Here is a 23,540-nt window from a genome sequence, read left to right on the forward strand (position 1 = left end):
GATTTGCATGTGACTAGAGCACAATCCACTGTCTTGAATACTTTTTCAATACCTAGCCAAACTCTCCATAAGGATTTCTCCCAAATGCAACACAGCATGGTCTGGAGGGTCTCTCCTAAAATCCTAGTGCTTTTGATGCTTTGGCTGCCTAGTAAGGAGGGTTTTTCCTTTGGAAATTTCTCAAAATGTTTTATTTAATTGTGCTTGAGTTTAAAGGAACTCCTGTCATGATATTATTAATTGCATGTGTGCTTGCTTTTAATTTTCCAAATTCAAGTATCAGATAGGTCATCCAGGTTACCCAGTCTCTATTCTCCCTCTCTGCATGTCTGGGAGACAGAGTCAGAATCACAGGTAAGACAATTAAAGATACCAGCAAGAGTATGGCTGTATCCAGAAATCAGAAGACCCTATGCTCCTGACCTACATTCACTTTCCATTCAGGAGTTACCTTGAGTTTCAATGGCAGTGGTTGGGGACAGACTTTTCTCGCTGCCCGCAGTGGTACAAGTAAGGAGAAAAGTCACAGAGAGAGACAGAAATGAGAGAGTGGCCTTCCCCATATACTCATTTTTGTTCTTTTACCTGTTGACTGCATTTCGCAGATGAAATTAGGATCTGGTGGTCACTTAAGCGCTTTTCCTGGATGGCACAGGGAGGCTGATGTACATTAAAGTCTTCTTCATAACAGCATATTTTTATAGGCATGACAATGCGTCCCATGATTCCCTAAAAACAAAAGCCCATATGCCCAATGTATCTGGATGAAAGTAGCAATTTGGGTGCACAAAATGAAAGATAAGCCAACCTAGCTATTCAAAGAAGGAATTTTTTTATTGCAGGGGACTATAATATGAATAATAGCCATTACTATCATTTGTGGTCCTGTACTCATTGAAGTAGATATGAAATTGTATTCACAAATGCTCGCTCAGAATACAGAGTCCTCTGCCAGAAATGTTTAGGTTATCTAATCATGTTTTCCTCATACCTCTTCAGAAGTCTACAACACCATTAGGTATTAAATAAATAAAATATAGTACTTTCTCTATTAGTGAAATTTCAGGTAACTATAGAAAATGGATAAATTCATAGTATGTAAATGGGTTCTTAGAAATATCATCATGAAGTTTAGGATCATAGTGAGAAACAATAACAAAACAGCCTTAATTAAATCATATAGTAAACAGAAAATGCAATTTAACAGATTAACTAAAGATAACCAAATAACAGATATAATTCATTTCCATTAAAGCTGAAAGTCATATTTTCAAATTGGTCAAAAGGCCATTCATCTGATTCTGAAGTAGTATGTTAGAAATGTGAAATTTCAATTTATAATTTACATTCTCATTTAAATGTTCTACATTTTAACAAGATATCCACACCAGACTGGCATGTTCTTTTTAATGAGTTTTATACTTTAGCTTGAGTCATTGCCATATTCATTATTTAGGAAGGTTTACTATCATTGAGTTATGGTGTGTCCAGAAAAGGAGTTTTCATATGTACACTTTAAAATATTTTATAAAACATTTGGCTCTTACCTATGGTAGTTGTTTAAACTGTAATCATTTTCATGCCCTAGAAAATCTATTCACATCATTGCTTCCTCATAAGTTTCACCTAAGTGAGTGAATGTTTTAAATGGGGGCATGTTTGGATTCTCTCTGAGTTAAGGGGGCAACTGCTTCCTTGATGAGCCTATGGATTTAGGACCATGACAAATCTAGCGATGGTTTTTAAATAGAATTAAATAACATCATGTTTCATTTTTACATTTTGACAAATGTACATTGTATACTTTGGTTACCTCATAGTATATGCATTATGGAATTCTCAAAATGTATTTTATTTAAACAGACTGAGATTTTTTAATAGGACATAAACATGAATATTCTATTTAATACCAGAGTGTGCAATACAATCTCTGACTTTTTCCTTATCCTTTATGAGCACAGTGACAGAACAGGTTTTCACGGAAATCAGCAGTAAACTCCTGAGGGAGCCCTTTGGAAATGACATACATGTTATGCAGAAGTGAAGTGATTTTGATACTATTATAGGTAAGAGAAACTAAAGATGACAGGAAGGAGGAAAGAGGAGAGGAAGAAGAGGGAGAAGAATGTTACAATGTAATATGAAAAATTTTTACTTTACTGGTTTACTTCCCAAGTGTCGTGTTACAGTTTTAGCCCTTATGTGACAGAAAATAATTAACCAGTTGGATCCAGGACACAATCACAAAAATTCCGACCAATGGGTTTAATGCATGCATGGGAAAACTACATTAGAGCATAAAGAAGTATGACAGGATGATGTGGCCACAGATGATGGAATGCTACCTACAAAGGTTGAAACAATCAATGGGTAAAGTCTCATTAATACCTATCTGGATCACCACCACACACTTCCTGTTCTTGACTGATTGATCTTGATTTTGTAGTTTTTCTCTTTAGAACTGTGACACACTACACCCCTTCCATTTAAAGTACAGATTTTGGTAATGTGTTACAAGCATTACTGGAACACTGGTGCAAATTTGGACCAGAAAACAAAATATGAGAAATATCTCAGAGTGATTTAATTTCATATTTTGACGTGGAAGATTCTTATACCTTCAGAAGAAAGCCCATCAAACCCCGTATTTTAGCATGAAACTCCATGATGCCTGGAAAATACATACTAAGGACTATTAAGCGCAGCTGCTCCCAATCCTTGCTGAATGCCATTTGCCCATAGCACAGGCTAGTGTATGGGTACTTCTTCAACAATCTGGTCACAATCTGTACTGGTATCAGGTACAAGCAAGACAAAGGATGGGCATGGGAGTTTCCATTCATACTCCTAGGTCTATAAATGCTCTTGATTCTAGCTGAGAGACGGATTAATTTTGTGAATTTCTCCAATCATAGTCAAAATTGCTGTTTGATCTTGGAAGAAAATTATGTAGAAATATTATTTGTGTGTATATTTCCTTTTAATTTTCCAGTCATTGGGCTAGAGGAAACATCCTAATAACCCAGTCAAGATTACACCCATCAGCATCTATAGGAGAGTGCAATCACCAAATCCAAGAACATATCAGAAAAATCATCCACCATGATCAAGTAGGCTTTTCCCTGGGATGCAGGGTTGGTTCAACATTTGAAAATGTATCAATGTAATAAACGATATAAACCAACTGAAGAAGAAAAAACACATGATTATCTCACTAGATGCTGAAAAAGCATTTGAAAAAATCCAAAATTGCTTCATGATATAATTCCTGGAGAGATCATTAATAACAGGAACACACCTGAACATAATTAAAAAAATAGAGTAAGCCAACAGCCAACATCAAATTAAATGGAGAGGAACTCAAAGCTATTTCTCTAAAATCAGGAACAAGACAATGCTGTTCACTCTCTCCATATCTCTTCAATATTGTCCTTGAAGTTCTAGCTAGAGCAATAAGACAACAAAAGGATATTCAGGGGAAACAAATTTGAAAGGAAGAAGTCAAACACTCATTGTTTGCACATGATATGATAGTATACATAAGTGACCTGAAAAACTCTACCAAGGAACTCCTATGGCTAATAAATATCTTCAGCAAAGAGGCAGGATACAAGATTAACTCAAAAAAATCAGTAGCCCTACTATAAATGGATGATAAATGTGCTGAGAGAGAAATCAGAGAAACAACACACTTTACAATTACCACAAACAACATAAAATACCTTGGGGTAACCCTAACCAAAAAGTGAAACACCTGTATCATAAGAATTTTGAGTCTTTAAAGAAAGAAATTAAAGAAGATACCAGAAAATGGAGGATCTTCCATGTTCTTGGATAGGTAGGATCAACACAGTAAAAATGGCAATTTTGCCAAAAGCAATCTACAAATTCAAAAGCAATCTACAAATTCAAAGCAATCCCCATAAAAATCCCAGCACAGACCTTGAGAAAAAATTTTTCAACTTTATATGGAAAAACAAACGACCCAGGATAGCCAAAACAACCCTGTACAATAAAAGAACTTCTGGAGGCATCATCATCCCTGATTTCAAGCTCTATTATACAGCTATAGTCTTGAAAACAGCAAAAAAAATAGACAGGTAGACAAATGGAATAGACTTGAAAACCCTGATATTAACTGGAACACCTATGAACACCTGATTTTTGACAAAGAAGCCAAAGCTATACTATGGAATAAGGAAAGCATCTTCAGCAAATGTTGCTGGCATAAGTGGATGCTGGGTTGGAGAAGAATGCAGATAGATCCATGTCTATTTCCATGCATAAAACTTAAGTCCAAATGGATGAAAGACCTCAACATAAACCCACCCACCCTGAACTTATTAGAAGAGAAAGAGGGAAATACCCTTGAATGAATTGGTAGAGGACATGGCTTGCTGAACATTACACCAGTAGCACAGACACTGAGATACACAATTAATAAATGTGACCTCCTGAAACTGAGAAGCTTCTGGAAGGTAAAGGACACAGTCAACAAGACAAAATGACAACCCAGGGATTAGGAAAACATATTCACCAACCCCACATCCGACAGAAGGCTGATCTTGAAAATTTACAAAGAACTCAAGAAGCTAGTCCCAAAACACCAAATAATCCAATTAAAAAGGGGTATACAGAACTAAATAGACAATTCTCATTAGAGGAATCTAAAATGGCTGAAAGAAACATAAGAAAGTGTTCAAAACCCTTAGCTATCAGGGAAATGCAAATCATAACAACTCTGAGATACCATCTTACTCCAGTCAGAATGGCTAAAAGCAAAAACACCAATGACAGTTTATGCTGGAAAGGATGTGGAGAAAGGGGAACATTCCTCCACTGCTGGTGGGAGTGCCAACTTGTACAGCCACTTTAGAAATCAGTGTGGTCATTCCTCAGGAAAATGGGAATCAGTCTACCTCAAGATTCAGCAATTCCACCTTAGGCATATACCCAAAAGAAGCACATTCTACAACAAGGACATTTGTTCAGCGATGTTCATAGCAGCATTATTTGTCATAGACAGAACCTGGAAGCAAACTAGATGCCAGAAGTACTCCACAATGGAGTACTACTCAGCCGAAAAAAAATGGAATCTTGATATTATCAGGCAAATGACGGAACTAGAATAAACCATTCTGAGAGAGGTAACCCAGTCACAAAAAGACAGGCATTGTATGTACTCACTCACATATGGATTTTAGACACAGAGTAAAGGACTGCCAGCCTGCAGCCCAGGCTGCCAGAAAAGCTGGTAAACAAGGAGGACCCTAAGAGAGATATATGTGGTCCCCTGGAGAAGGGGAAATGGACAAGATCGCCTGAGAAAATTGGGAGCTTGAAGGGAAGGGAGTGGGAACTAGGAGAATGAGATGAGTAGAAGAGGAGGGGTGAGGAGGACCTGATGGGACAGGGAGGTTGAGTTTGGGGAAGAACAGAAGACAGCAAGATAAGAGATACCCTAATAGAGGGAGACATTATAGGTTTAAAGAGAAATCAGGCACTAGGGAGATGTCTGGAGAGCTACAAAATGACACTAACAATCTAAGCAACAGAGGAGAGGCTACCTTAAAAGACCTCTTCTGATACTGAGATTGATGACAAATTCATATGCCATCATATAGCCTTCATCCAGTAGCTGTTGGAAGTAGAAACAGACATGCACAGCTAAAGCTTGGATTGAATTGAAATCCAGATGCAGAGAAGGACTATGAGCAAAGGGGTCCATACAAGGCTGGTGAAACCCACAGAAACAGCTTACCTGAACAAGGGAGAACTCTTGGTCCCCTTACTGATACCTGGGAAACCAGCATTGGACTGATCCAGACACCCTGAATGTGGTATCAGTGAGGAGACCTTGGAAATTTATAGGGCCTCTTGTAGTGCATCCGTGCTTGTTGGTAACATAGTAAAGGACTTTAGGAGCCCATCCTACATGGAGGGTTACTCCCTGAGCCAAGACACAAGGGGGTTGTCCTAGGCCATTTCCCAAAGAATAAGAGAAACTTGAAGACCCCCTATGGAAGGTCTCACCCTCCCTGGGGAGCAGAAAGTGTATGGGATAGGTAGGATGTTAGTTTGGGGGGGGCAGAGGAGCAAGGGAGGGAGAGGAACCGGGGAATGCCATGTAAAGTAAATGTCTTTCTAATATAAAAGGGAAAAAAAGATGAAGTATTTCCAATCCTAATACTAAAAATATTGGACTGTAGATTCTGCAAAAAAATCTGGTCTGTGGATGATTTACTCTGATTACAAGTCCCTGAATTTTTTCAAATATTTAGGACTTGCTTGTATTTCATGTTTATTGAGGTTCTGGCAGCACATATGTTTGTGTACCATATGAGTGCAATATATTCAGATGACTGGAATAGGGGCACAGACATCCTGGATCTAGAGTTACAGACAATTACTATCAGTCATGCGGTTGCTGGGAATCAAACCCATGTCCTCTGGAAGTGGAGATAGTGCTTTTAACTTCTCTCTCTCTCTCTCTCTCTCTCTCTGTGTGTGTGTGTGTGTGTGTGTGTGTGTGTGTGTGTGTTGGCATATATGTCCTTTGAAATTTAGCTCTTTCCGTAATTCGACTGCCCAGGAAATCATAGTTTTTCATGGAAGTCAGGAAGAACATTCCGTATTTTTGATTCTAGTTTGGGGAATAGGACAGAGTTTTAGGATTTAGAAAAAATTATATGATCCCTATCAAAAATACCACATTGAGTTTAAATCCTGCCAAAGAGAAACAGTGGTAGAAGTTAGTGAACACTGAAAGAACAATTAGGGTATCCTTGACTCTCACTTCTGCTTCTTGGGTGGTTTATGTCATGACTTGAATCACTGTGGGAGGATAGCTTTCATACTGTTGACAGTAATAATTTGCCACATCTTCAGGCTGCAGGCTGCTGATCTTGAGAGAATACTGTGTGCCAGATCCACTGCCACTGAACCTTGATGGGATGCCATCTGCCAAGCTGCTTGCAGCATAGATCAGGAGCTTAGGATGTTCCCCAGATTTCTGCTGATACCATGCTAAATTACTGTAAATGCTCTGACTTGACTGGCATGTGATAGTGACACTTTCTCCCAGTGATGCTGACAGGATGTCTGGAGACTGAGTCATCTGAATGTCACATTTCGCACCTGAGATTGGAAATTTGAAAACAAATCTTAACACAATTAGTTTTGTTATAAAAGGATTTCCCAGAGACCAGGCAGGACTAACAAGAGTCAGATGAATGAATTTCCATTTCTGTCTTCCTTACCTGTAAGCCAAAGCAGCAGCAACCCCAGGAGGTGAGTGGGGGTCCTCATGTCTGTTCTGTGACTGGTGTGAAGCTGACTACAGCACAGGATGTGACCTGATTATAAAGAAGTGCTCAGGGCTGTGGGCTGTGTTCTGGGTGCATGCAAATCAACAATGGCTGGGCACAGGTGCAGGGCTGTTGAGGTCACTGATTCATTAAATCCCTGTGGTTCTCCTATGTCTCAGATAAGACAGACAGCTCCATTCTATGTATGCCACCTTATTTTCATTTCTGTAATTTTCAAAATAGGATTTCCTGTTCCATTTCCTTCAATTTAAGGGATTATGGCATAGTGTATAATTCTCAGCAGTAGACAAATTATTACATGTTCCTTTCATAGATATGTATAAATGTTATTACTGTAGTTCAGGTTTATATTTTTGTTTACTCTTTATATGTGAGACTGAATTTTAATTATAATATCACTCTTTTATCTTTCCTCCCTCTAAAATACCCAAAACATGCCAGGTTTGGGTGGGGCATGCCTTTAATGCCAGCACTTTGGAGGCAGAGGCAGGTGGATCGCTAGGAGTTTTAAGCCAGAGTTGTCTCCAGAGTGAGTGCCAGGATAGGATCCAAAGCTACACAGAGAAACCCTGTCTCGAAAAAAACAAAATTTAAAAAACAAATACCCAAAACACCTCTTCCTGCTTGTCTTCAAATTCATGAACACATTTAGTTTCATTAATTGTTATATATTAGTCCATGGACTGATTATTGATGTGCTATTGCACGGGGAGGAGCAGCTCTTCATCCATGAGTTTATTCATTTCTCTGTAATTCTTCATGAAGAATTGAAGCCTCATGAATTTTTTTCCCAACCAGTCTTCCAGGTCCATTGGTATCCTCCTTGTTCAACTCACATTTGTGCATGTTGGTGAGATTTTAGTGGTATAGATTTGGATACTAGTAATAGATACAAGCTTAGAGCCAACTCCCTGATCTTCTGGCACTTTATGATCTTTCTACTCTCTTATTCAAAATGTTCCCCAAAACTATATTTATTGGAACTGTTCTCCACAACTACCAAGCAGCTTCTTGTTCATGATTATTCCCATTAGGGTAAAAAAATAATATTGGAAGACATGTTTTGTAAATAAAGACAGGATCTTGTGTAACTAACAATTTTTTTCAGGCATGATATTAATCCCCCTGTCCAGGAAGGTCGTTGTTCAAGGCTAGTGTCCTAGGGCAGGACTTTCTCAATCTACAAAACATGGATTTCTTAGATCTTGTTTGAAAGACAGACCCATTTCCACAGTGCTGTATATTCTACAAAATGTAGTAAGATACTATCATCAATTTTCTGTAACCCCAAAAGAGTGACAAACAGTACTACTTTCATTATTTACTTCTTCCAGATGAAGACAGAGGTCATCACTAATGATAGCTTACTCTGAGGTCTAGCTCTTTTTCCTTAATAAATTGGAAAGAGTTGTGAAATTATCAATTCTTAAAGTGCTATTCATAAGAGACTTCTGTTATTTTGTGCCATGGGTATTGGAGGAGTAAGAGAGTTTCTCCTTCTTTATAATTTAACAGAGTTTTCAGGGCAAATATGCATTTACTGAATTTTAATCCACCATTTAAAAAACAAATCTCACACATCATGGTGCATTCTCTGCTTAGAGCCTTAAGGCATCCTGGGGCACCTCTATGAGTTCCCATCACAAGGATGGTGCCTCATCATCAAAAACAGTATGTTAATATTTTCAACCCTTAAAACTGTAAGATTGGAATCCCTTACTCCTCAGCTGCATAGTTCAGCTTACGTTGCCTCATGAAATTAAGGTGGGTGTTGAATATATGTAAGTGATTGGATTTATGATAGTACTTAGTTTTTATGTATGTAATGATATCCAAATATCACTGAAGAAATTGAATAAATTATTAACCCTAGAAACTATAGTCTTGATCTCCAAAGACTTGAGCATGTTATGTAGAGATACTCATCAAGGCTTGGTTGATTCTCTGGTGCTTTCCTAGACCCCGGAACTTATCTGACACTGACAAAGTGGGCCATCTAACCATTGTCTCCACATTTCCATGGTAGTCCCAGGTAGGGTGTTGATCATCTTAGGAGCATGCAGTATATTTGTGGGTGCTTTTCTTGTCTTGCTGTTTATCTATGTCTGCCTAAGGTGCAGGTGAACATCTAATACTCACTTTCTAATTTCACATCTCTTGGGATGGTTACTCATTCACCATTTCTATAGGAAATCATAGAAAGAAAAGAGACGCTGACAATGGGACATCTAGAAGACATAACAATGAAAGAGAAACTGGGGAATTAAATTATTGTATCACTGTTGCTGCAGGACTCACATTTTCCACAGCTAGTCCCCAGTACCAGAAACTACATGTACAGGTTTCCACAATAGATCTGTAGATTTATTGGGTCTATTCTATTTCTGTGAAGGCATAACATGACCAAGCCAACTCTTATAAATGAAAGCACTTATCTGGGACTTATTTACAGGTTAGTTAATTTTCCTTCTATTAGGGAGCATGGCTGGCTGTACACAGGCAGATGTGAGAGGTGAGAATTCTACATCTGGATAAATAATCTGTCATAAGATAGAGAAACAGTCTTCCTGGGCTTCTGAAACATCAAAGTCCATCTACAAGTGACACACTTCCTCCAAAAAGGCCACATCTTAGTCATTTCAAATAGTGCCACTCTGTAAGATATCATATATATATATGTGTGTGTGTGTGTGTGTGTGTGTGTGTGTGTGTGTGTGTTTAATAATTTACATTAAGATGATTGTCGAGTTTGCTCATGGGACAGCAGGCAGACTCCAGCAAACCCAGAGTGTGAGAAGGCATTGGTAACAGGCCTGCCTCCATCCACAAGAAGAAGACTGACATCAGAGTATTGGAACTTTTTGCATCTACCAGAAGGGAACCTTGGTCACATACACACCAGGAGAGGAAGAGACTCCTGCTACACCCACCAGAAGAAAGGATGGGAAGAAGAAAATATGAAAGGACATTCAACAACAGAAAAATGAATATGTCACCACCGGAGACTAGGGACCATACACCAGCAATACATGAACATCACAATACAGATGAAGCAGAAGAGAATGACCTTAAAAACATCTTCATGAAAATGATACAGGGCCTCAAAGAGGATAGGAGAAAATTCCTTAAAGAAATGGAAAAACCAAACAAACAAACAAAAATTACAAGATATCAACAATTCTTTCAAGGAAACACTTCAAGTCCTAAAAACTGAAATAGAGACAATAAAGAAAGCACAATATGAAGGAATTATGGAAATAGAAAAGCTGGATAAATGATCAGATGTAGAGCCCTGGTTGAGGGCTCTACCCTGCCTTGGGAATGGAGGGTGGATGGGAGAGGAGGGATGGTGGTGAGGGGAGGGAGAGGGAGAAGGGATCGACATGTGAAACAAGCTTTTTCCTAATTTGAACTAATAAAAAATAATAATAAAAGAAAGTGCTCAAAATCCTTGGCCATCAGAGAAATGCAACTAAAAACAACTCTGAGATACCATCTTATACTGGCCAGAATGGCTAAAATCAAAAACACCAATGACAGTCTAGGCTGGAGAGGATGTGGAGAAAAAGGAACACTCCTTCATTGTTAGTGGAATGCAAACTTGTAAGACCACTTTGGAAATCAGTATGGTGGTTTCTCAGAATAATGAGAATCAGTCTACCTCAAGATCCAGCAATTCCTCTCTTGGGCATATACCCAAATAATGCAAGTTCACACAACAAGGACATATGTTCAACCATATTCATAGCAGTATTTTTTTCAGTAGCCAGAACCTGGAAGTAACCTAGATGCCCCTCAACTGAAGAATGTATAGAAAAAATGTGGTATAGTTATACAGTGGAGTACTACTCAGCAGAAAAAAGCAATGGAATCTTGAAATTTGCAGGCAAGTGGATGGAACTAGAAGAAACCATCCTGAGTGTGGTAACCCAGTCACAAAAAGACAAACATGGTATGTACTCACTCATATATGAATTTTAGACATGGAGCAAAGGATTACCAGCCTACAATCCTCTTCACCAAAGAAACTAAGAAACAAGAAAGACTCTAAGAGAAAAATGCATGGACCCCAGACAATGGGAAGTGGCAGGATCTCCTGAGCTAATTGGGAGCATGAATATAGGGGAGAGGGAGATGGCAGAATGACAGGAGGAGGAGAAGAGGAGGGAAGAAGAGGAAATTGATCATCAGAAATGTTGAATTTGGGGAAGAATAGAGAATAACAGGATGAGAGATACAACATCAGAGGGAGCTCATTATAGGTCTGAGGAGAGATATGGCACTAGGGAGATTTCCAGAGATCTTCAAGGATGAAAAAAAAACTGACAATATAGGCAATGGTGGAGAGGATACCCTAAATGTTCTCCCCTATAATGAGATGGATGTCTACTTTATATTCCATTGTAGAGCCCTCATCAAGGGGTTGATGGAAACAGAGGCAGACACCCACTGATATACCCTGAACAGAACTCTGGATCCCAGTTGCAGAGAGGGAGGATTGAAGACTAAAAGGGTTGGTACCAGGCTGGTGAAATCCACAGAATCAGCAGGCCTGAACAAGTGGTACCACATTGACCCCAGAATGCTGTCTGGGAGGCCAGCACAGAACTGATCCAGACCCCTGAACATGGATGACAATGAGGAGGCCTCTGCATTCTATGGGGCCCCTGGTATTGGATCAGTACTCTTCCCTGAAATACCACGTGAAGGGATGTTCTCTCAGCCTGGACACATGGGGAGGGCCTAGGCCAAGGCCAGGATGATGTGGTGGACTTTGGGGAGCCCCTGTCGAGGGCCCAACCCTGCCTGGTGAGTGGAGGGGTGATAGGGTGCAGGTCAGGTGGGGGTTGGGGGAGTGCCGGCAGGAGGGGAGGGAGCCGGAGAAAGGATTGACATGTGAAGCAAACTTGTTCCTAATTTGAACTAATAAAAATAAAAAGCTTGTATGCTTAAAAAACACTTATTTCAAATTGTAAATATACATCCCTATTTCTGAGGAGTGTCAGAAATTCACATCTCAAATCACTAGTCCATTACAGGGTATCATATGTAATGAACTGTATGGGGTATTCAACTCTATTTTATTAAGTGGCTTTATATTACTTTATCTCATACAACAGTACACAAATGTAAGTTTCTGATTTATGCCTATGATTTTTGAAGGATATGCTTGTCAAATGAACTTTTGACATAATGTTTCCAATTAATATATTTTATTTGTTGTATCCCCATTATTTCCCAATTTCTCAGTGTTTCCCAATTTCTTATTAGCAAGGCTTGGGATGCATATTTTAGTGTCTATCTGAGTGTATTTGCACCATATTCATTTTCTCCGCACCATGTAAAGTGAGGAACATTCAAGTCTTTGCCCCCTCCCCCTTTTTGTTTTTCCAGTAACAATAGGATTTACACTGACCACCATCCTTTTTGTTTTCCTACAGACTCTGAACTGGTCTGTTACATATCTCTCCAGCAGAGGACAGTGTTTATATTTATCTAGCTAAGGTTTAAGGATTTGTTGTAGATAACTTTAATATATGTATGCCCCAGATCTGTCCCTGGAGTAGCAGCTAAGAGTTTACATCTGTATGTGCAAGGAGACAGAGAAGCAGAGAGCTAACTGGAAATTCAACAGAACCTCACCGAGCTTCATGCATATCACTCTCCAAAAAACAATAATGCCAATCAAACCCATGATTTCATAGTAACCTCTAGAATGGAAAAGTACACTCCAATATATAATGAGGCAGGATTATTTGACCAATCCACCCTACAACTGACATTGAGCAGAAAAGAGGATCCTTAGAATAGGATTTAACAGAAACTCTCCTATTTATTATCATATGCATATTTGATCATGCATTACAATCATATGCATCATGGGAATACTATATGTACATCAAAAGAAGCTTATAAATGAAAAACAGAAAAGCATATACATTAGAAGTCTCAGAAACCAACACTTCCTTTTTCTGGATCAGAAATAGACGCTCATAGAATTATATGTTGAGTAAATTTTACACATACTTTTGTTCTATTGCAATGTATGTGTCCTGTACTTCACTTTAATTTTACTTAAAATCCTTGATGCCTTGTTCCAACATAGATCACAGTAAGACATTCTTCTATAAGGTGAAAAGAGAGTTATAGCCTCATTTTTTCTATTATCAATGTAGTTGTTTACCTCCCAGAAGACACCCACATTTTTAATGCAACTTCTTGTTTTCTACATATTCTATGACTGTATGAAGTTTTTCTTTTAACTGAACTGAAAATTGGTGAAGATATTTTAAAGATTGCATATAGATATTATAAATACGACCCAAGAAATAACTTTATGAAAATTCCATGGCAGTAACCACAATTGATTTTTACTAACACGATTCTGGAATAATACTGGGATTCTGAAGAGGCCTAAAAAATAGCCTGTACCTTAAAAAATAGAGAGCACTGAGTTCAGAATGGCACCAGAGAAATCCAATGTTTTGAGTAAAAATGTTAGTGAATTTAAGAACCTGGAGGTGAATTCATAGTTGCTATGCAGACTCCATTTTCTATTATTGAGAGGATCACTACACAGAGCTTACACAGGTATTTACCAGGTCCTCTACATATATACTGTAGGTTTTAGATTAGTGCAGGTGTGGGATTCCTGAGTGGAAAGAGAAACCCTTCTTTTTGTACATGGCCATAGGGCTCTCTTTTTATCCACTGGGTTGATTCTCCAACATTGGTATGATGGATTTGCCCATACTAGAGCTCACTCTGTAGACTAAGGGAGTCTCAAACTCAGAGATCTGCCTGCCTCTAACTCCCCATCACACGTGCTAGGATTAAAGATGTGCACCACCACTTCCCAGCTTCTACAAAACATTCTTATCATACTTTTGATTTTGGAAATACAAGTATAACTAATAAAGTAATTCTTTTTCAAGAATGTAGATACTAAATTTGGGGTTTCTCTAATGCTCATTTAGACAGCTATTCTGAGCAGAGAGCCTCCAAATTCTGTTGCCCTCAGGCATGTCCAGGAGACCCAGTGTTGGTCTTCTGATGTTCTTCATTCCCTATAACATGTTCCTAGAATATTTCTCATCCTTACCGTGTAAGCAGATCATGAAACTTTATGAAGTTTCTAATAGATACTGAATCTTTTGCTTTTTGCTTCCATGTTTCATAATAGGACAGCTAATTGAGGAAAAAATATAAGATAATAGTTATCTCAGAAGTACACTTCAAGAAGAGTTGACAATGATATGGCATTGTCAGTTGTTATAATTATTAACAAAATAATAGTCCTTATAATGTTATATATATTGAACAGAAAAAGAGTAATGTCATTTATGCACAGCATAATGGCATTAAGCACTTGTGTTGTGCACTTGCAGGTAGAACACCAATACACATAAAGTTATATGTTTTATAAAAATTATATATTTAGTCTATACTTATTACTTATTAGTACTTATTTTACCTTCTCTCATTGGTTTAGTTATATTGTTTCTTTTATTTATTTTCATTTTGTTTTATTTGAAGAAAAAGATAATTTTACAAATTGAAAATTTCATATTAGTACACAATATATTGTGATTATTCTCCCCCTACATGTCTAATCATCTTCTCCATTCCTAATAAATCCCTCCGCAAATCCATATCCATCCCCATTTATGTGATTTCCTGTGTGTGTGACTTTGTTTATCATGTCCACCTGTATGAATATTGGATTGGAAATATTCATTAAAGCTTAATGGAGTTATCAGTGGGTGCACAGCTGAAAGCAATCCTTCAAGTGAATAGTTCAGCAATGAATGCTAAAGACACTGCTCCCCTAGCAATCCATAATTCACTATTTTCAGGTCCATTATTGTGCAGATGCCATGCACACTCCATGGAAACACTGTAGTGATAATTGCTCTGTTTTCTCCAGAAGATGCCATTCACAAGTTTTCTTCCTATTTTCCTGAGATACCTTTCTGAGAAGTAGAGAGAATGGTGGGAATGGCATGTTTATGGCTTAGTATTCTCCATTCACTTACTAATACTTTGTGAAGCAATGATTTTCTAGTCATCACTATTCACTGTGAAGATGTTTTTCTGATTAAGAATCAACAAGGCATTTTTTCTATTTTTTATTTAACTTAGAGACAAGATTATTCTACATATCAAAACGAGTTCCCTCTACCACCCCTCCTCCCCCGTCCCTCACCAACCCTCTATCCAATCCCCTTTCTGCTCACCAGAGAGGGTAAGGCTTTCCATGGGAGATATTCACAGTCTGTCATATCTTTTGGAGCAGGGCCTAGGCCCTCCCCCATGTTTATAGGCTGAAAGACTATCCGTCTATGTGGAATGGGCTCCCAAATTCCATACAAATGCTAGGGATCAATACTGATCTGTTTCCAGAGGGCCTATAAATTGCTGAAGTCTCCTCACTTACACAACACATTCAAGGGAACTGGATAAGTCCTATGCTTGTTTCCCAGCTATCAGTCTGGGGTCCATGAGGTCACAATTGTCCATGTCAGCTGTTTCTGTGGGTTTCTCCAGCCTAGTCTTGACCCTTTTTCTCATCACTCCTCCTTCTCTGCAGCTATTCCAGGAGGTCAGTTCACTGTTTAGCTGTGGATGTCTGCTTCTACTTACATCAGCTGCAGGATGAAGGCTCTAGGATGGCAAATAAGGTAGCCATCAATCTCATTATTAGCAGAGGGCTTTTAAGGTAGCCTCTCTACTGTTGCTTAGATTGCTACTTGGTGTCTTTCCTTTTATATCTCTGTACATTTCCCTAGTGCCAGATTTCTCTTTAAACCTATAATGGCTCCCTCTAATATGGTATGTCTTTTCTTGCTCTCCTCTATTCTCTCCCCCATCTCAACCTTCCTGCTCCCTCATGTTCTCCTCTCCCCTCTCTTTCCCCCTTTTCTTTCAACTAGCTTCAACTCCCCTCCCACTATGTTTCCAATTTTCCAGAAGACCATGTCCTTCTCCAGAGGACAATGTATGTCTCTCTTAGCGTATTCCTTGTTTCCTAGCTACTTTGGTGGTGTGCATTTTAGGCTGGTAAGCATTTGCTCTATGTCTAAAATCCATATATGAGTGAGTACATACCATGTTTGTCTTTTTGTGACTGGGTTACCTCACTCAGGATGGTTTCTTTTAGTTCCATCTATTTTCTGTGAATTTTAAGATTCCATTGTGGTTTTTTTCTCTGCTGAGTAGCACTCAATTGTGTAAGTATATCTCTATGCATTCTTCATTTGTGGTGTATGTAGGTTGTTTTCATGTTCTGGCTATTACAAATAATGCTGCTACGAGCATAGTTGAACAGATGTCCTTGTTGTATGAATGAGCTTCTTTTGGGTATATGCCAAAGAGTGGAATTGCTAGATCTTGTGGTAGAATGATTCCCATTTTCCTGAGGAATCATCTTACTGATTTTCAAGATGTCTATATAAGTTGGCACTCGCACCAGCAGTGGAGGACTGTTCACCTTTCTCCACATCCTCCCCTGCATAAAATGACATGGGTGTTTTTGATTTTAGCCATTCTAACAGGAGTGCAATGGTATCTCAGAGTTGTTTTTATTTGCATTTCCCTGATAGCTAAGGATGTTGACCACTTTCTTAAGTGTCTATCAGCTATTAAAGACTCCTGAATTCAGAATTCTCTACTAAATCCTATACAGCACTTTTTAATTGAATTATTGTTGTTTTGGAGACTAGCTTCTTGAGTTCTTTGTAAATTTTGGAGATCTGCCCTCCGTCAGATGTGGGGTTAGTGAATATCTTTTCCCATTCTGGGTATGAGGATTTGTCTTTCTATGTCCATTGCCTTACAGAAGCTTCTCAGTCTCATGATATCCCATTTATTAATTGTTGATCTCAATAAAGACACAACATACCCAAACTTATGGGTCACTTTAAAATCAGTGCTAAGAGGAAAGTTCAAGTTCATAGCACTAAGTGTTCACATGAAGATACTGAGAAAACTCACACTAGAGAATTAACAGCACAAATGGCAGCTCTAGAACAATTCGAGCACACTCACCCAGGAGAAGTAGATGCCAGGTAATAATTAAACTGAGGGCTGAAATCAATCAAGTTGAAACAAAGAAAGCAATACAAAGTACCAATGTAAGAAACAGTTGGTTCTTTGAGAAAATCAACAAGACAGACAAACATTCATCCAAACTAAGCAAAAGGCAGGTGAACATGCAAATTAAAAAATAGTAATGAAAAGTGGGGCATAACAAGGGACATTGAGGAAATCCAGAGAATAATCAGGTCATACTATGAAAACCTGTACTCCACAAAATTAAAAAAAATTTAAAGGAAATTGACAGTTTTCTGAATAGATTTCATGCACCAAAATAAAATCAAGAACAGATAAGCAACTTAAACATGCCTAAAACCCCTGTGAAATAGAAGCAGTCATCAATAGTCTTCCATCTGAAAAAAAAGCCCAGGGCCAATTGGCTTTAGTGCAGAATTCTACCTGAAATTCAAAGGAGACCTAATACTAATACTCCTCAAATTGTTCCACAAAATGGAAGCAGAAGGGTCATTGCCAAACTCTTTTTATGAGGCTACAATTACCTTTGTACCCAAGCCACACAGAGACACAACTGAGAAATAGAGTTATAGACCCATATCCCTCATGATATTTGATTGACACAAGTTATTTTACAATGAATATCAATATAGACATAGGAGGAAGCTTTATACTTTGTCACATCGAAGTAGAATATGCTAGGAAAGAACAATTATTAGATACTGATTTGTTGATTTATTCAGTACAAACATTGCTGATACTGTCAATTTACCAATCATGACTTCACTTGTTATGTGGAATATGAATGAACCAGGGAAATACCAAAAACATTGGGTGGTTGCCCTTGACAACTTTCTGACTGCCATATATTCTTCTTTAAAATCTTGCTTGCTTGCACACCAACTTGCAGTATTTAGAAAATAAAATGGGAATATATACTAGACCCTGGATCAAAGCCTTTCAGGATATATCTTGGCTTCAGTCTTTTGTTGGATTACAGAGTGTTTTATTCCAGAAAAATTCTGAGTAAAATTTTACTGTAATAACATTATCACTGTGATTTCCATGCCAGGTAAGATTTGTTTCTTTGTGTCTGTTGTGTGATTTGTTTTGTTAGTTTTCCCTTGTTTAAAATACAAGGTATGTATTCACTCCTTTGGTGTTATTCTTAAATACAGTCAGAAAGCATTTGGCTATTTAATAATAGTGCTACTACTGTTCAGGTGACACTTCTTGCTTGTTAGTTTGGGCTTCTAGATAGTATGATTCATGGAAGCTTAAAACCATCAAGGCCTTTTATCCCCTAGCAAACTCCATGGCATCTACCAGGACAATAAAAGCTAATCATCAGGGAAGACACTTCTAGTTCACTTCTTTATTTCTCTATATTGTACATCTAAAGTACATGGTGTAATCAGTAAAATGGTATTATCTTTGAGTTCTCAAGTTCAAACAAGAAAAATGATGAGACTCTCTAACAGCTAGGTAATGTCTAAGTCATCCATAATCCACAACTGGAAGCAATGAATCAGCCCCTGTAATTGGTTATCAGTTCAATAATGTTGTTCTGAGAATAACTTTCTCTAGAAATATGCAATATATATTTAAAACTATTTTTAATTTAATAAACTACATTCTTGTTTGGTTACATGTAGTTCCTTCATATCTCTACCTTGTTTTTACTGGGTTATTTATTTTCTTCATGCTTTTTCAGTTCTTTATGTATTCTAGATATTAATTCCTCTGTTGTATGTTCAGGTGGCAGATCTTTCTACCACTAGGCAGATGGATTATTCAATCAAATGACTCTTTCTTTTGCTGTACAGAAGCTTCATAGCTTCAGGAGGTCCAATTGTCAAATTGTGACCTTACTTCTTGAATGATCACTGTGTCTGTTACTCCTTTATTTTTATAAAGAGGCACTAGGACTAAGGTAACTCTATAAAAGAAAACATAGACTTGGGTCTTGCTTACAGTTTCAGAGGTCCTTCCATTATCATCATTGTAGGGAGCATGGTGGCAGTCAAGTCACTGAGAGTTTTATATGCTGTATCATAGGCAGCAAGGAGAGACAGAGCACTGGGCCTGGCATTTCTGTAGCAACACAACTCCTCCAACAAGTCCACATCTGGTGCATCTAGGCCAAGTCTCTTCATGATTTCTTGACAGATCATCAAAAACGGAATAAACAGAAAATATATGAGCCTATGGGGACCATTCTGAATCAAATAAACCTGATCCAGTCCTATGTAGAGAGTTCTCATCTGCTTCTACATGTTTTTGCAAAGTCCCTGACTGCATATTCAATAGCCTCCAGATTTTTCAGTTTCAGATTTAACATTGAGGTGTTTAAACATTTTGGAGTTACTTTTTGTAAGACTGAGAGTTGGGAATCTAGTTTCCTTTTCTGTTTATGCACATCCATTATTTCTCAGCACTGTTTGTTGGTAGCACTGTTTTTCTTTTTCTGTTATTTGTTTGTGAGATTGTGTATACTCATGTTTTTTAAAGAGTTGACTCTAATGGCTTTGACATAAATTGGGTATTCACACTTGTTTTAATCATTTATGAGTTTTTTTCTGTGATAAACACTACACTGTTTACTATTACAGCTCTATTGTATAATTTAGGAATAGTTATGGTAGTGTCCCTGCATTATTCTTTCTACTAAGTTCCCATATAAATCTTGAATTTTTCTGTGTAGAATTTTATATGGATTAATACATTGTATCTTTAAATTGTGTTGGATTGGATGATAACTTTTACAAGATTAATTCTACCAAACCATGAGAATTTGAAGTTCTTATATTATCCAGCATTGTCCTTGACATATTTCTTAAAAATCCTTAGCCATCAGGGAAATGCAAATCAAAACAACTCTGAGATACCATCTTACTCCTGTCAGAATGGCCAAAATAAAAAACACCAATGACAGTTCATGTTGGAGAGGATGTGGAGAAAGGGGAGCACTTCTCCACTGCTGGTGGGAGTGCCAACTTGTACAGCCACTTTGGAAATCAGTATGGCGACTCCTCAAAAAAAAAATGGGGCTCAGTCTACCACAAGATCCAGCAGTTCCACTCTTAGGCATATACCCAAAAGAAGCACATTCATACAACAAGGACATATGTTTAACAATGTTCATAGCAGTACTATTTGTAATAGCCAGAAACTGGAAGCAGCCTAGATGCCCCTCAACCAAAGAATTGATAGAGAAAATGTGGTACATTTACACAATGGAGTACTACTCGGCAGAAAAAAAAAAAAAACAATGGAATCTTGAAATTTGCAGAAAAAATGGATGGATCTAGAAGACATCATTCTAAGCAAGGTAACCCAATCGCAAAAAGACAAACATGGTATGTACTCACTCATATGCAGATTTTAGACATAGAGTATTACCAGCCTACAATCCACACTGCCAAATAAACATGGAGGTCCCTAAGAGAGACATGCATGGTCCGCTGGAGAAGGGGAGAGGTTCAAGATCTGCTGAGCAAATTGGGAGCACGGGAAGAGGGGGAAGGGAGCTAGGAGAATGAGAAGGGGAGAGGAAGAGGGATGCCAAGGACATGAGTGAGTAAAAGAAAAAAATTAAGGATGGGAGATTTAGCTTAACAGATAAAGATACTTCTTATCAAATCTGAAAAGCTGAGCTCAATCCCTGTCACCCACGTAGTAAAAGAACTCAAACTAAAATATTGTCCTCTGATTTCTACATGAGTGCCCACAAACATAGACTCAGATAAACATAAATAAATTTAAACAAAAATTTAAATGTCCACTCTTTGGTCTCTGTTGCCTTATTAGCTTAATTATTAGAGGTTTCTTTAAGGGATTCTCCTTAGAGTAGAATAATAATAACATATATGACTCCTTTGAACTATTTCTTTTTTGAGAGAAACAAATTTGAAGTATAAATTAACAGGATAATTCATAGAATTGGTCTGTCAATGACAATGAGATGACAAATAAGCACGGGTACTACTTTTAGCAGGATGACAAAGGCAATTTATTTTCAGCAAACAACTGTCCTGAAGGAGAACAACCTGTCAGAGGAGATTCTGAATGAGATAAGGTAGCAGAAAAGAGGTGTAAAGACTTCTGGGCTGAGGAGAGGTACAAGCTAAACTTTCTTTCAACTAAACTTTCTTTCAACAGACAGAATCAAAGTACAGAATAAACAAATTCTGCCCCAAAACAACTTGAAGGAGAACACTGAAGTAAAGAGGGATATCAAAGAGAAACTACATTACCCCAAAATGCAAACAGCATTTTAAAGAAATACTTGAAGCACTTCTTGTGGACTATTGCATGTCACCATTTCAAAACAACTTTTAAACACTGGGATTTCCTGTGGCTGTAAAATGAAGGAGTGAGGCCTGTTGCAGTACCAATGTAGCCAAGACAATTAAGTCTTTTGCTGTTGAATATGGCATCTCAGGACCCAAGATAAAAGATTGAAAGTGCTGAGTTCTCACCACTACATTTCCTCCTAGACGAGACTTTGGTGGGGAGGCTCTAAGAAGAGTCAGGGTAGGGGAAATCATGAGGAAAATATATTGTACAATAAATAGATAAAAGCAGTCACTTAGACCACACTGTGCTCTCAGTCATAGAAAGTAATTCTTCATAGAACCAATTTAACACTGTATCTTCAAATGCCCTAGAGAAATAGCCTTTAGTCTTGCCCATTCTGTTCTCACTTATAATGTCACTCTACCCCAAGATATTGGAGAATTTCAGTTTTTCCATAGTAATAAAGTAAGGCTGAAGCAACCTATTCACACAGTTGAATACACTCTGATATACCTGTCTCAATTCTGTCTTACTCAGAACTTCAGGGAAACCCAGCACTGTGAGAAGCCCCACATCACAGTAGGTGAATGAGATTCACATCCTCAGAAGTCACTGGGGGATACTTGTAAGCATTTCTGGTGTTGAATGTAATTTAATTACACAGATGGCCACACTTGGTTGACCTGCTCCCTACCCAAATTACTGTAGCCATTTACTTACCAGACACATTTCCATGACAAAGTATTTCATCATAAAAAGACAACTCTTGTAGAAGAATTTACCAGCTTAGTATAAAACTGATAGATGTGGTAAGTACTTAAAGTAGGAAAAAGTACATATCTCTAAACTGCATCAATACTGCCTTAAAGAAAATGTGGAAGATCCTGTCATGTGTCAGTCAAACCCTTGGCCACATTTCATCTGTGTGAGAAAGCATCTGGGCCATAGGGAACCAAAGGGTTTTTGTTTCAGTCTGTAGCATTGTGGGGGTGGGCTAGTACTTCCCTGCTGACAGTAGTAAGTAGCAGCATCTTCAGCCTGCATACAGCTAATTGTGAGAGAATAAGAAGTCTCTGACCCACTGCCAGTGAAGCTACCATGGACTCCAGCAGCCAGGTAGGATGTACTATAAATCAGGAGTTTGGGGGAAGCTCCTGGTTTCTGTTGGTACCAATGAAAGTAATTGGCACTTATACTTGAGCTGGCTCTGCAGGTGATGATGACCTTCTCCCCATTAGATGCGGTCATGTATCCTGGAGACTGGGTGAGCACAATTTCTCCTTTGGACACTATGGTCAAGAGAAAGTGATGAATTAAGGAAGTTGTTAGTAGACACAGCTATATACAATAATTTCATGTCAACCAATATTCAGAAGAAAGAACTGGAAAATAGTTTATCTTGAACTCAAAATTCCCTAGTAAGAAGAGAATCATATGTTCTGAGCTCATGAGCACTACCCTGTTTTACCTGTGACACTGATTAGCAGGAAGTTTAAAATCTGCACGCAAAAATCCATTGTGCTTTGTAATCCCTAGATCAGGCTAATTACTGCTCTTTTCATAAGGACATCCTTTTAAAACAATGGTGAGTCATTTGTGATTTATGCGAACAAAGTATGCAAATAGCCAGATATAGGTCAGTCTGCTCATGGCTTATAAACCCATTTGGTGCTTTATTTAGGCCAAGCATAGTTAAACCAGGACCCTATCTAAATATTTGTAGATATTACACTGATTTCTTTTCCTCATTTTTGGTAACAAGTGTAGACCCAGATTAATGCTGATGTGTTCCTCTGAAGCATGGCCTAATTTGATCTTCTAGAAAAAGCCAAATATAATCAAAAGTTTGAGGATTAAATCTCC

General features: G+C 38.1%; 2 gene segments (V, D, J or C); both read right to left on the minus strand.

Annotated features, from left to right (window-relative positions):
• Positions 1-6,814: 6,814 nt before the first annotated feature.
• On the minus strand, positions 6,815-7,308 carry LOC113838499. The segment is given in 2 exon segments: positions 6,815-7,137; positions 7,260-7,308. Coding segments are annotated over 2 exon segments (372 nt in total).
• A 15,263-nt stretch (positions 7,309-22,571) lies between these two features.
• Positions 22,572-23,194, minus strand: LOC113838498. The segment is given in 2 exon segments: positions 22,572-22,966; positions 23,146-23,194. Coding segments are annotated over 2 exon segments (444 nt in total).
• Positions 23,195-23,540: the final 346 nt, after the last annotated feature.

This window comes from Cricetulus griseus, unplaced genomic scaffold, assembly GCF_003668045.3.
Source record: "Cricetulus griseus strain 17A/GY unplaced genomic scaffold, alternate assembly CriGri-PICRH-1.0 unplaced_scaffold_108, whole genome shotgun sequence".
In the NCBI taxonomy this organism is placed as follows: domain Eukaryota; kingdom Metazoa; phylum Chordata; class Mammalia; order Rodentia; family Cricetidae; genus Cricetulus; species Cricetulus griseus.